Source organism: Bremia lactucae, linkage group LG4, assembly GCF_004359215.1.
Source record: "Bremia lactucae strain SF5 linkage group LG4, whole genome shotgun sequence".
Classification (NCBI taxonomy): Eukaryota; Oomycota; class Peronosporomycetes; order Peronosporales; family Peronosporaceae; genus Bremia; species Bremia lactucae.
This window is the reverse complement of record NC_090613.1, coordinates 3,490,082-3,501,275: the sequence shown is the minus strand read 5'-3', so window position 1 is coordinate 3,501,275 and position 11,194 is coordinate 3,490,082. Positions and strand designations below refer to the sequence as shown.

Here is an 11,194-nt window from a genome sequence, read left to right as displayed (position 1 = left end):
TCTCTTCATTTTCCATTTGACGAATGACCGCTTAATTATCCATTTCCACTGTAATGGGAAACTACAGAGTCCAACCCAAATTAAAATAACACAGGTCCAGTTGTTCTTGTCCGGCGTGCTATGCCGACGTAACTTCCACTTCAATTGTCGACAGTGAGTTGATTGCCTGCTTCCAGCAGGTCCAACCCACGATCATACCATCCACACGAAATGTTGCACCGTCCGCAAAGGCTGCATCACTGTCCTAGGCGAAGCTTGACGTCCTTAGTATCCTCAGGTACATAGCAGTCGTTTTCGCAACTGCCAATCGCTCGTCGTCGGCGCATGAGCTCGCCGAGTTGCTTGACTTTTGCGACATCTGCACGCGTATAGCGAGCCAGCCATAACAGCGATCCCTGCATCCGCTGGCTGAGTCCGGATCCAGTACTGCTGATTTAGTGTCAACAGGGGCAAGGCTTAAGTCGGTCGAGACTGACAACTTCTTGGATACTCCACGGCCTCCGGAGGAGCCACGTGCGAGTAAAGGGCCATCAAGGTCGCGTGGTAAGCGCGGTGGGCAAAGGAATAGGTCAAATACCAAGCCATTTTCCGAGACACCGCGCATGACAACGCGATGCGGTGGGAAGAAGTCACCTCCACGTGAGATCGTTGGAGCAACTTACCGCGTGGATCCGAGTAATTCGAAGTTAACTTTTAAAAGTGACAAGCGCTTGGAATGGAAGTGCGCTGCGAGCGCTGAAATTAACTCGCTGGAAGCAAATGATACGTGGAAGTTGGTAACTTAAGCTAAAGAGATGCGAGCACTCCACACCAAGTGGGTCTTGAAAACGAAGTCGGATGCCGAAACGAACATCGAGCGATACAAGTCACGCGTGGTAGCACGGGGCAACGAGCAGTGTTTCGGCAAGGATTACAGCGACGTTCGCCGCTGTAATGGATTTGAAGAGCGGCAAAGTCATCCTGGCACTGGCTCAAATATGGGCAGTTCCAGCAGAACACGGCGACGTGCCTAAGGCATATGTGAAGGCGTCAACGGAGCGGACCTCAATCCACTTAAACGTCCCGCAGGAAATACAAATTAGCCAGGAGGAAATTCAGTGACTCGGTGTTGTGCGAGCTGGTGAAGCGGTTTTTCAGCTCAAAAGAATTTGTTTGGGCTAAAGCAAGCTGGTAGATTATGGTATTAGCCGATACGCTTTGCTTGTTCTGAGGGTCCATCAGCTAACCGATGAAGTTATCTACGTCTACACTCAGCGTGTTGATGTTCTGCACATGCTGTGTTGTGTGTACCACGCGATCCTTAGTAAACAACAAGCGGTATCCCTTTACCTCGTCGCTCTTTCCGAGCATAAATCCTGCTTCACCACGTTTGTCCAGCGCCCTGTATTTGGTCGTCTGGCTCGCGGTACACGGTGATCCAAATATAAAAATTTCCGTCAGCTTGAGTTTGACACCTATAAGCACCTCGATAGCAGACGCACGCCCTATATTACTTCGCGTTGGGCTTCGGTTGAGTGTGTAGGCCACGTACTCAGCTGCATCACCCCAGAAGCTGAACAAGAGTCCAGAACCGAAAATCATTGATCGCACTAGGTTGATTAAGGTCTGGTGCATCATCTCCGTTTCCTATTGGACGCTTGGTTGTCAGCTTCTGACACCTGGCGACACACATCCACACTACAGCATATGGTCATTCCATCCTTTTTCTTGGACGTGAACAGCTTGAAAGCCTGTGACCTCGAGATCCTGTGTCCAAACTTGAGGTTCATCCGGTCCATTGAAAACCACTTCTGTCGATTTTCGGTGCAGCATGTATCCACTTGATATGTTGACCAGCCTTGCCAGTCAAATACCAACCAAGCACATCCATTTTGATGTCCTCGGTCCAGAGGCACCCCTGACTTCCTCAGCGATCCAAACTTAGCGTAGAAAACTCTCCCCAAAGTGCAAATCTTGACCCGAGTCCCGGGTAAGCCTTCTTGCCCTTTAACTTTCGATCGCTGGCTTCAACTCCCTGATCTGGATAGGCCTTTGCAAATCAAAGTACGCCGGTGTTGGAACGCTCTCTCGTTTTCAGATTCTTCACGGGCTGCAAGAATCTACATGGAGCGAATGCTCAAAGTACAGCTCAAGAGATAGTAGCCTGCATAACGTCATAACATCGCATCAGACTGCGTCGTGAAGCCTATTGAAATTTTGGGCAGGTGTAACAAGTTCTTTTTAGCTCTACTTGTCCTTCTTTGAGACACTTCAAATAACAAATCTCTGTAAATAGTGAAAGCTTTTAACGATTATAGTAGTTAACTATCTAGAAACAATTTTAAAATTGAAAGCACAATGTTCAGCAAACATCTCCATTCCAGTAGAAGTCCTGAAGCCGAGGCAGCAGACGATGAACGAGGCTGCATAAAAGCTTCATGTGTCGTAATGGAAAGAAAAATACAAACGCGTCATTTATTTTGTGGAAGCATCGACGGTAGCAAGCGTCGTGATAGTGTCAGGAGCGGGTCTCTTGCCTAGCGCAGACTTGATAAGTTCCTTAATCTTGCAATCAGCAGCGCTATTCTTGTTGCGACGGCCCCAAACGTTGCCACTCACGCGTTCTGCGCGCTCTTGGTCTTTCAGCACTCCTTGACTTAATTTCTTGCTCTCAAAAAAGTCTCGTATGCAAAAGATTGTTAACGTCTCGCCATAATCTACCAAAATTTTGCAATATTAAAAAATCTCGGACAATTTTTTTGAAAACTAAATTTCGTACAGTGAAAATTTGGTTCGCGAAATTCATTTTTCAGCACAGGCTTTTTGATCTGAATGGGATCGGGCTCCATTTTTTTCACCTCTATCAACGCAATCGAGATAGGTTCTCAGCAGTTTACGCAGCAATTAATTGTCTTACCTTTTGGGTGAGCTGGGCATACGCCCTCACGTTTAAGGCAGCACTTTTTGCATGCTTGAGAGCAACAGCCGGTGGCCACATGCTTCTTGCTGCTGCAGAATTGGCATGAACGGCTCATTATATCATTCTTAATACGCTTTATGGGTGGAGCCTCGACTATCTCCGTCGTAATCTCCTTTTGATCTTGAACCACTGCAAGTCCATTTTTCTCAATCGAAATCGGCAACAATGTATCCATTGTCACGTTCTTGGGATTCCACCAGTCCTAAAAAACGGGCTGCACATGTCACTATTGCCAACGCGAAAAACCACGTTAATTTTTTTTCATTATAGTGACGTGTCCACCCCAATAATCGTCGCAATTTCCAGAAAGACGCTTAAGACTGGAAGGCTTCCAGAATGGTAAATCTGCACGTAAAGACGACGGCGGGGAAAAAGTTTTCCGTGGACGTGGCACTCGAAAGCTCTGTTTTGGAGTGCAAGGAGGCTCTTGTGACTCCAACGGAAGTGGCTGTAGCTCTGCAGCGCCTTATTTATAAGGGCAAGGTGCTAAAGGACGATCAGCCCCTCGCGAGCTATGGTGAGGAAGCTACAATTTGCTTACTCTATGCGTCTGCTCAGTCGCATATCGTCTACTATGTTGCAGGCATCGCGGAAGACGATACCATTTATTTTGTTAAGGGCTCAGTACGACCAGCCGCTGCGACGCCGACTACCAGCTCGGCGGGTGTTGCTCAAGCTAGAGCTTCAGCTACTACAGCGGTCCCGGATGCTACACCTGCAGCAGCAGTCAATCCATTTAGTAATCCACTATCCTCCGGAGGTGGTCCGAGTGCTGCAAGTAATCCAAATTGGTTTGGAAACTTAATGGGTTCTGGAAATCCTGCGAATATGCAACAAATGCAGCAACAAATGCAGCAGCAAATGATGGAGAACCCTGAAATGATGCGGCAAATGATGGATTCGCCAATGATGCAGAATCTTCTAAGCAATCCGGAAATTATGCGGAGCATGATGCAAAGCAACCCTGCAATGCAGCAACTTATGGAGCAGAATCCGCAATTAAGTCACATTATGAACGACCCGGAGCTGTTACGGCAAGGCATGGAAGCTATGCGCAATCCTGCAGCAATGCGTGAACTCATGCGGAGTCAAGACACGGCTTTACGAAACATTGAGAGCCACCCGGAAGGGTTTAATGCACTACGACGCATGTATCACGACGTGCAAGAGCCCCTTATGGACGCTGCAGCGAGCGGCACGCCTGCCCCTCGTGGTCCTGCGTTCACGATGCCTGGCGTTGCGGGAGGCAACTCGACTGCGAGTACGACGCCGTCCCAGCCAGCAAGTGTAACGAACCCCGTTGGCTCTATTAATCCATGGGCTACGCCTGCAGCAAGTACCAACACTGCTGCGAATCCATGGAGTGCTGCTGGTATGAATGGCCTCGGAGACATGGGAGGCTTGGGCAATATAGGAGGTAACCCCGAGATGATGGCGCAAATGATGCAGAGCCCCTTGTTCCAGGCAGCGTTGTCGCAAGTTTCGAGTAATCCGACGCAATTTATCTCGCAAATGGAGGCAATGAACCCACAGATGGCCGCTGTGATGAATGCCAATCCTCAGATGCGGCAAATGATGTCGAATCCCGAGTTTTTGCGTCAGGCAATGAATCCGAACAATCTACAGGCCATGATGCAAATGCAAAATGCAATGAATCAGTTGCGTAGTTCCGGATTGATGCCAGGGTACGTACATTATTCTCTGTGATATCCTTCCTTACTAATATTCTTGGCGTACTCGCACGTACAGCCTTGATACGATGAATTCGGGTGCTGTTGCTGGTGGGGCTGACACGACAAGAGCATCGAATCCGTCTACTGGGAATCCATTTGCAATGTTTGGTGACTTTAATGGTGCGGGTTTCAATGCCGCAGCAAATACTTCCGTTAGCAACCCAGCAGAGGTGTATGCATCGCAGCTGACACAGTTGAGCGACATGGGCTTTACGAATCAAGAGCAGAACATTCGCGCGTTGCAAGCTACAATGGGCAACGTGCAAGCTGCCGTGGATCGCCTTCTTAGTGGAACTATCTAATAGTGCGGACTCTGCAAAACAGTCAATACATACCATAATGGGAAACGAAGCACCTTTGGCTTCTAAATAGTACGCCCTGCCTTCTAATAGAGATGTTTATATTCAATTTAAAAAATCCTTGCTGTTGCCAATTCCGCACTCATGGAGCACGGCAGCGTGCGCGAGTTGCTCCACGCAAGCGCCACGGACGCCGATGCCGTGCGCCAATATCTCCAATTGATTGAATCCGATGAGGTATAGATTCATGCTCTAGGTCGGCAGCGTTCGTGTGTTGAACTGTTTATATGATTTCATTAGCTTAATGGCCTGCTAGATGGCATTACTCCTCGTGATTGCTCAAACAAGGGCAAGAAAAAGCTTGATTTTGTGGTGCAAGAGGAGTGGCTTCCACTGGTGCATTTACTCGTGCATTGTGAGACAACGCGCCTTCGTGCTGCTTCTAGAATCATACAGGTCCTGCGTCAAGGCAGTCCGAGTGAGCTCGAGAGCATGCAGCTGCTTACCGAAATCAATTTAGGCTATTCAAAAGCCCTAGACGAGCTGCATGAAATTAAACATTTGAAAGTGCAGCATCTCGTTAAGAGGAGAAAGCTGCTGGAGGAAATTCACGTGGTGCTGGAAATTGTGTCCAGCTTTTTAGAGGAGGTGGTGAGAGATGCGAAGCCCAGTACTAGCAAGGTATTACCGCAATTGCTGGGCCTTGTACCCTATTTTATTGGAATGAGCGGAGAGTTGAGTGATGAAATTAGAATAAGTGACAAACTGGCCAAGTTACTTGAGCTCCCGTGGAGCTGCCAGACCGTGCCAAGACTCCTGGATGTACTGGTAGAAAATAGTGCATTGATGTCTAGAGAAGGATGGCAAATGCTTCAGGTAAGCTGAGTCGAGGCTGATTTGTATTGATGTTTTTAAGGCTCCTTTATGGCTGCTGTAGGAAAATGTAGAACGAATGGTTACAACGTCGCCCGAAATAGCGGGGGAAACCATGAACTCGGTGATTCGAGAGTGTATCTTGGTGGCAAATGTGACCAATGAGTACAAGTGGATTGATATTGCGCGGTACTTATTGACACAATTGCCCGTTCATTTGCGACAAGAAGCCGAATTTAATCTTCAAATGGTACGTATACTTGATTTCCGAAGCAGATGAAACAATGACACTTTAATTTGCGGGTTTACTTAGAGCTTCAATCAGACTCCACGCATTGTGACTCTCGTGTGTCAATCCATTCGCTGCAGCAAAGAATTTGAAAGCTCAAAAGTCGATAGGGTGGAAGCTAGTAGTGGGGTAAAAGACATAGAAGGTGGCACACTTTACCTGAAAGCAGACTGGCGGGATCTCTATCTCTTGCTCCATTCGCTGCAAGCGTCAAAACCAATTTTACACCATCGAATCTTGTCCTCTCGCGTCGCAACTGAAGCATCTGTGTTCGCAGAGATTGAAGAGTTGGCATCTTGGATTGTGCTAAGGGAATTCAAGGCATTTTTTCACACTGCTGCTAACGACCTTTTGACAAAGCGTGGAATGGAAACTACTAAGAAGCATGTTTTTGCTCAAGTGGAACTTCTGCTTCATTTTGGTGGCAAACAAACGTACTCGCGTGAATGGAAAGCTTTGCTTCTTATGGACATTGTATTCTTCTGGATTGAGCAATGTAATTCGACTAAAGCCGTTGACAAAGTCAGGACATTAAATTTTCCACTATTGTTGCTTTTCATGCAGGCGATTTTTGAGACGGTATAACGCATAGCTCACTATTTGTTCCTGCTCGAAATTAAACGAAATTGTGCCTTTTACAGGCACCTGAGACGCGTTCGGAAATGCTTAGCAGTCTCTTTGAGCGCTCTTTACTGGCAACACAAAGGAAGGTTAGGGTGCTTTCGATTAAAGTGCGCGTGATTAAGGTTTTTGACAGTCTTTTGCACAGATTGCTAAAATTGCTATCTCCCAAATATTCAGCTTTCAGTCGGGTAAACTTTTCCCGCACCTCAGTGCCATTCAAGACTGGCTTACGTAATGGTTGCTTATGATATTTGTGAAAATTATAGCCTAACTGTGGCTATACATTGCTGCGTACAGTTTGCAGTTTCAACGAAGTTTTGACTCGGCGCGCGATTTTTTTCTCATTGCCTCGCATTTGGCATTAATTTACAAAGGTATGTGCAATGTTGACTTTCGAGGTGGTTGAGTGATTTAATTTGCGCTATTTTACGTGTTTAGATTTGTACAATTTTCTTATGGTGTTTCTTCGAAAACAATTGTCAACCAGCAACCGGTTATATCAGGAGTTTGCAGTAGACATATGGTGTTCGTGGCTTGAAAATCGGCTTTCATTTAATGAGCAGCAAGAGGTTCGTGTGATTTTATAAAATCTACTGGGTTGCTTAATCATTTACGATTTTTCCACTTCGCATTCAGGAAGAAATTATTTCAGCGCTGAAAACCAGTGTAGTAGCTTGTCGAAATATCCAGGCCTGGTCGTATGGGCGATTACAAGAGTTGTTTCGATTATGTGATGTAAGCATTCAAGGCCCCACCATTTCGATGCGGAGAAGCTCCTGGGAAGAGTTTTACAGTTTTTTATCCCTTGAAGTTAGCAAGTTTATCGTTCCAACAGCTTCAGCAATCATTAATTACGACAATAAAAATGATGATGCAGCCGAAGAAGACGATGATGATGGAAACGTTTCACAATTTCACTTTAGCTCTCTTGACGTATTTTATCAGCAAAATGCAAGTCTGGATGGTGCAGCGACGACCGGGTTGATTTTTCAAAAGCTGCTATTATGTCTTATCCAATTTGAAAAAGCTGTCATTCGGTCAAAAATCTCATCTGAAAGCTTGCCAATCGATGTTCTTAATGAGAATGACAGCGATATTACGCAATGGCTTATTGACGTGGTATCCAATTGGAAATTTTTGTTCTTGTGGATATGTCAAGATTCTGATTCCTTGATAACTCAGTCACCACACGAAGAAAATTGTATGAAGAAAGTGCTGTGGAAACTTGTTGCTCGTACTTATATCGGTTGTGGTATTTGTAACATTGCGATTGAAATATTGCTGCGTGACATAGGCCCAACTGATGAACGTACAGAATCGGAAATAAATACCGAGTTCGATCGAGAGACTTCCGATATTTCAGTTTGGTCCTTATTGGAAGTGGAATTTAGCTTGCATCGGATGCTTAAAATATTAGTCTCGCGATACGCGAATAAATTGGGCACCAGTCTTGCGCAGGAATACATCAGGGCTGCATTAAGTGGGCTACACAGAGTGCTTCAGTTTCATAGGATTAAACTTTTATTCGCTATTAACAAGACATTTCAGGAAACACTATCACTGGATTCATCACAGCTTGGCAGACTTAACGGGATGTCGTACGAAGCTGTACTATTCCTTCTGGATTCTTGCTGCAAGATGAATACTGACGAAGAATCACATGGAGCGCAAGATTCTTGTGATTGTAAAGGTGATGGTCTTGAAGCTGGGCAACTTCTTGAAATTTTGCTGGGCATCTACGCCACAGTTCGTGGTCGCGTCTTACTATTTACGAAACCATTACAGCGTGACGGGTCAGACAGTCTAACAAATGGCGAATATGATGAAAGAGACAAGAATAAGTGCAGTGTGCAGTTTTCGCTGTATACAGAATCAATTTCGGCTAATTTTCCACCATTGGCCCGACATCTCGTAGCACCAGGCAAAAGTGTGAAAACAGTCGTGCTGCTGGATACGAAAGAAGGAGAAGTGATGCTTGGACACATTTGTGCAGCGATTGGACGAATACTAGACGTAATGATTAAAACTGTGAGTATTACTGCAGTACATGATCAACTTGGACAAGTTTTGATCAAAATACCGTGGAATAGAGCACCGAGAGCTCTTGATTATGACAGCAGCAACTCTTTTGGCCGTCTTTCTCACTACTTTTTTAGCGATGTCCAAGAGTGTATCCAACGAAATCAATTTACAAAGCTTAGCGTGTCGTGCGCGTCGCTTAGCATCCAGCTTCGAGATCTTGCTGCAGAAATGGCGAATAATAATGTCGTTTGTCGAGACTCTAACATTCTCTCTTCTGGAGCATATGATGTCTTATGTGACAATGTCGTCTATAACCTCCGGCTTCTTCGACTCCTATTAAATGCTTGTTTACCAACTCACCTTGCGCTTCATATCCAAGGGTTTATGGTTTTGAGCGATAAGATTGAAGGAATCATGCAAGCAATTATCATCTACTCAGCGAAATGTACGAATACTTCAGCTAGAATAAGCACGAGCTTTGGTCAGCGCGAACTTCCCATTCAAAATAGGAAGCGAAGGACTGAGACTTTAGTACGTCGAAAGCGCATCCGACAAAACAATACTAGAGATTCTTTAGAGCAGAGTATGGAGTCTAAATCGGAATCTGATTTTTTTGACTCGAGTGATTCTGCTCGACCGAACAAAACAAGTGCAAATTCTGACTTAAATGCAAATGGCGTCGAAGCAAACCAATCTTTTTCACGTGATAATGATCGCGTACCCCATCTCCAGTCTCCTAGTAGTCAAAGTATCGCGATTTTGGCCGTTCTTGCTGTGCTCGAGCAATCGCAAACCACAATGCTCAGTTTGATGACACTTAAGAATAAAAACGACGGACTCGGTTTGTTTCCTTCTTGCCAAGAAGCTTTGAATTATATTCGGATTCATGAGTTCGTCATCGAGACCATTGTTAAAAATCGTGAAATTGTGTGCGAAAATCGAAAAGTGCCTCTTAAAATACTTCATATCATCGAGTTGAGTCTACGGATCGGCAAGGCTAGCGGGATGGTGCAAAAGGGATATAAACCTGAGCTCAGTCTTATTGCTGACACTACAAGCTACATTTACGAACATTCTGTCACGTCAGCACTAACAAGTCGGGCGTGGGTTGACGGTGTGAAGGACGCAAGTCAGGACTCGGCAACAAAGACAAAGGTACGCTCAAGGATTAATGTCAATTTTTGACGATTTCGTTTTGTTTACTTATTTCATACATTCAATTTGTAAACAAGCTATCTGCAACCTTATTAAAGTTGGATGTTTTTCTCCTTCAAGTTCCGAGCACTGTGCAAATATGGCTCAAGGAAGTACGCTTGTTATTTTTATACGCTCATTTCCATGTCATTACTAATTTGCCATGTTACATGTTTATAGGATACCGTGTGCGATGAAGCAAAAGAGCGCCTGAAAGCTTTAGTGGCAGTTGTGAGAAAAAAGCTCTCGCCAGCAGACGAAAAGTCTTTCCAGCGTGGTAAAGGAAAAAGTCGCCAACGACTGCTTGGTGTCGTGCCACTCATAAAAAAGAGACGCAAGCGTCTGCGAAGCCGCCATCCTATCATTGATGCTTTCTTAAACGAAGAAGATGGCGCTGATGCGTTTGCTGATTTAGAAGATTTTATCGAGTAGAATTCGATGATATTACGGATGTCAAGGTGCTTCATTGTCTTGTAGTATTAATGACGACGCTCTCGTGTTGTATGTGGTGATTGTGAAGCCACGCATCTTGCCAATCTCATAAAAATATAAATATGCCAAATGGTAATACTGAATACTAATACCGAATGTATGTTGTACGGACTTGCAAGATCAAATTACGTTTTTTTATATTGATTTTATTGAATGTGATTTATGCGCTACGAACGCTACTGAAATATTACAGAATAAAAATTGAGGCAGCGCTTTTTTCACTTCTCTTTGAAGAAAGCGTGTGAAAGCCTCGATGAAGGTTATCAAGAGGTCTGCACTTTGCATCACTAATACATTCTCACTGGAGTGCATGACACTGTATTCTTTTTTAGGTCATTGGGGACATTATGCATGACACTGTATTCTTTTTTAGGTCATTGGGGACATTATCTTGCTGCTTTATGCTGGCTCATAGCCGCGCGTACTACTGGCTGCCGACTGTGATTGTGCTATCACCGTCGGGTCCTCTACGGTCGACTCTCTACTCGACCTAGGATCAATGTGTTGTCCATTTTGAACAACCGATATCTTCCTTGATTGTCGCCTGCTATGCGTACATTCATGTCTCAATCCACTCGACTTATTCGAGTGGTGGACCTTCAGGCCATCGCACTCACTCGTATTACAGCCGCACACTTATGGGCGCTCCAATACATTGTTGTATTAGTGACCTATCGGACGGATATCATACAACGGCACATATTCCTAT

At 45.1% G+C, this 11,194-nt stretch overlaps 3 protein-coding genes across 3 annotated transcripts; 2 read left to right on the top strand and 1 right to left on the bottom strand.

Moving 5' to 3' along the window:
- Positions 1–2,239: 2,239 nt before the first annotated feature.
- CCR75_003366 (uncharacterized protein) lies at positions 2,240–3,230 on the bottom strand. Its single transcript, XM_067961462.1, has 3 exons — positions 2,897–3,230; positions 2,759–2,839; positions 2,240–2,696 (listed from the first exon to the last, which is right to left on the bottom strand). The coding sequence occupies exons 1-3, from the start codon at positions 3,132–3,134 to the stop codon at positions 2,455–2,457; spliced, it is 561 nt and encodes a 186-aa protein (XP_067816688.1). The 5' UTR covers positions 3,135–3,230; the 3' UTR covers positions 2,240–2,454.
- A 65-nt stretch (positions 3,231–3,295) lies between these two features.
- Positions 3,296–5,108, top strand: CCR75_003365 (uncharacterized protein; the record flags this gene model as incomplete). The annotated part of the gene is made up of 2 exons (XM_067961461.1): positions 3,296–4,644; positions 4,709–5,108. The coding sequence occupies 2 exons, from the start codon at positions 3,296–3,298 to the stop codon at positions 4,992–4,994; spliced, it is 1,635 nt and encodes a 544-aa protein (XP_067816689.1). The 3' UTR covers positions 4,995–5,108.
- A 27-nt stretch (positions 5,109–5,135) lies between these two features.
- CCR75_003364 (uncharacterized protein) lies at positions 5,136–10,609 on the top strand (the record flags this gene model as incomplete). Its single annotated transcript, XM_067961460.1, has 11 exons — positions 5,136–5,228; positions 5,292–5,867; positions 5,929–6,114; positions 6,178–6,732; positions 6,795–6,863; positions 6,923–7,008; positions 7,075–7,151; positions 7,216–7,346; positions 7,414–9,954; positions 10,032–10,106; positions 10,174–10,609. 11 exons carry the CDS (start codon positions 5,136–5,138, stop codon positions 10,423–10,425), a joined length of 4,641 nt encoding a protein of 1,546 aa, XP_067816769.1. The 3' UTR covers positions 10,426–10,609.
- Positions 10,610–11,194: the final 585 nt, after the last annotated feature.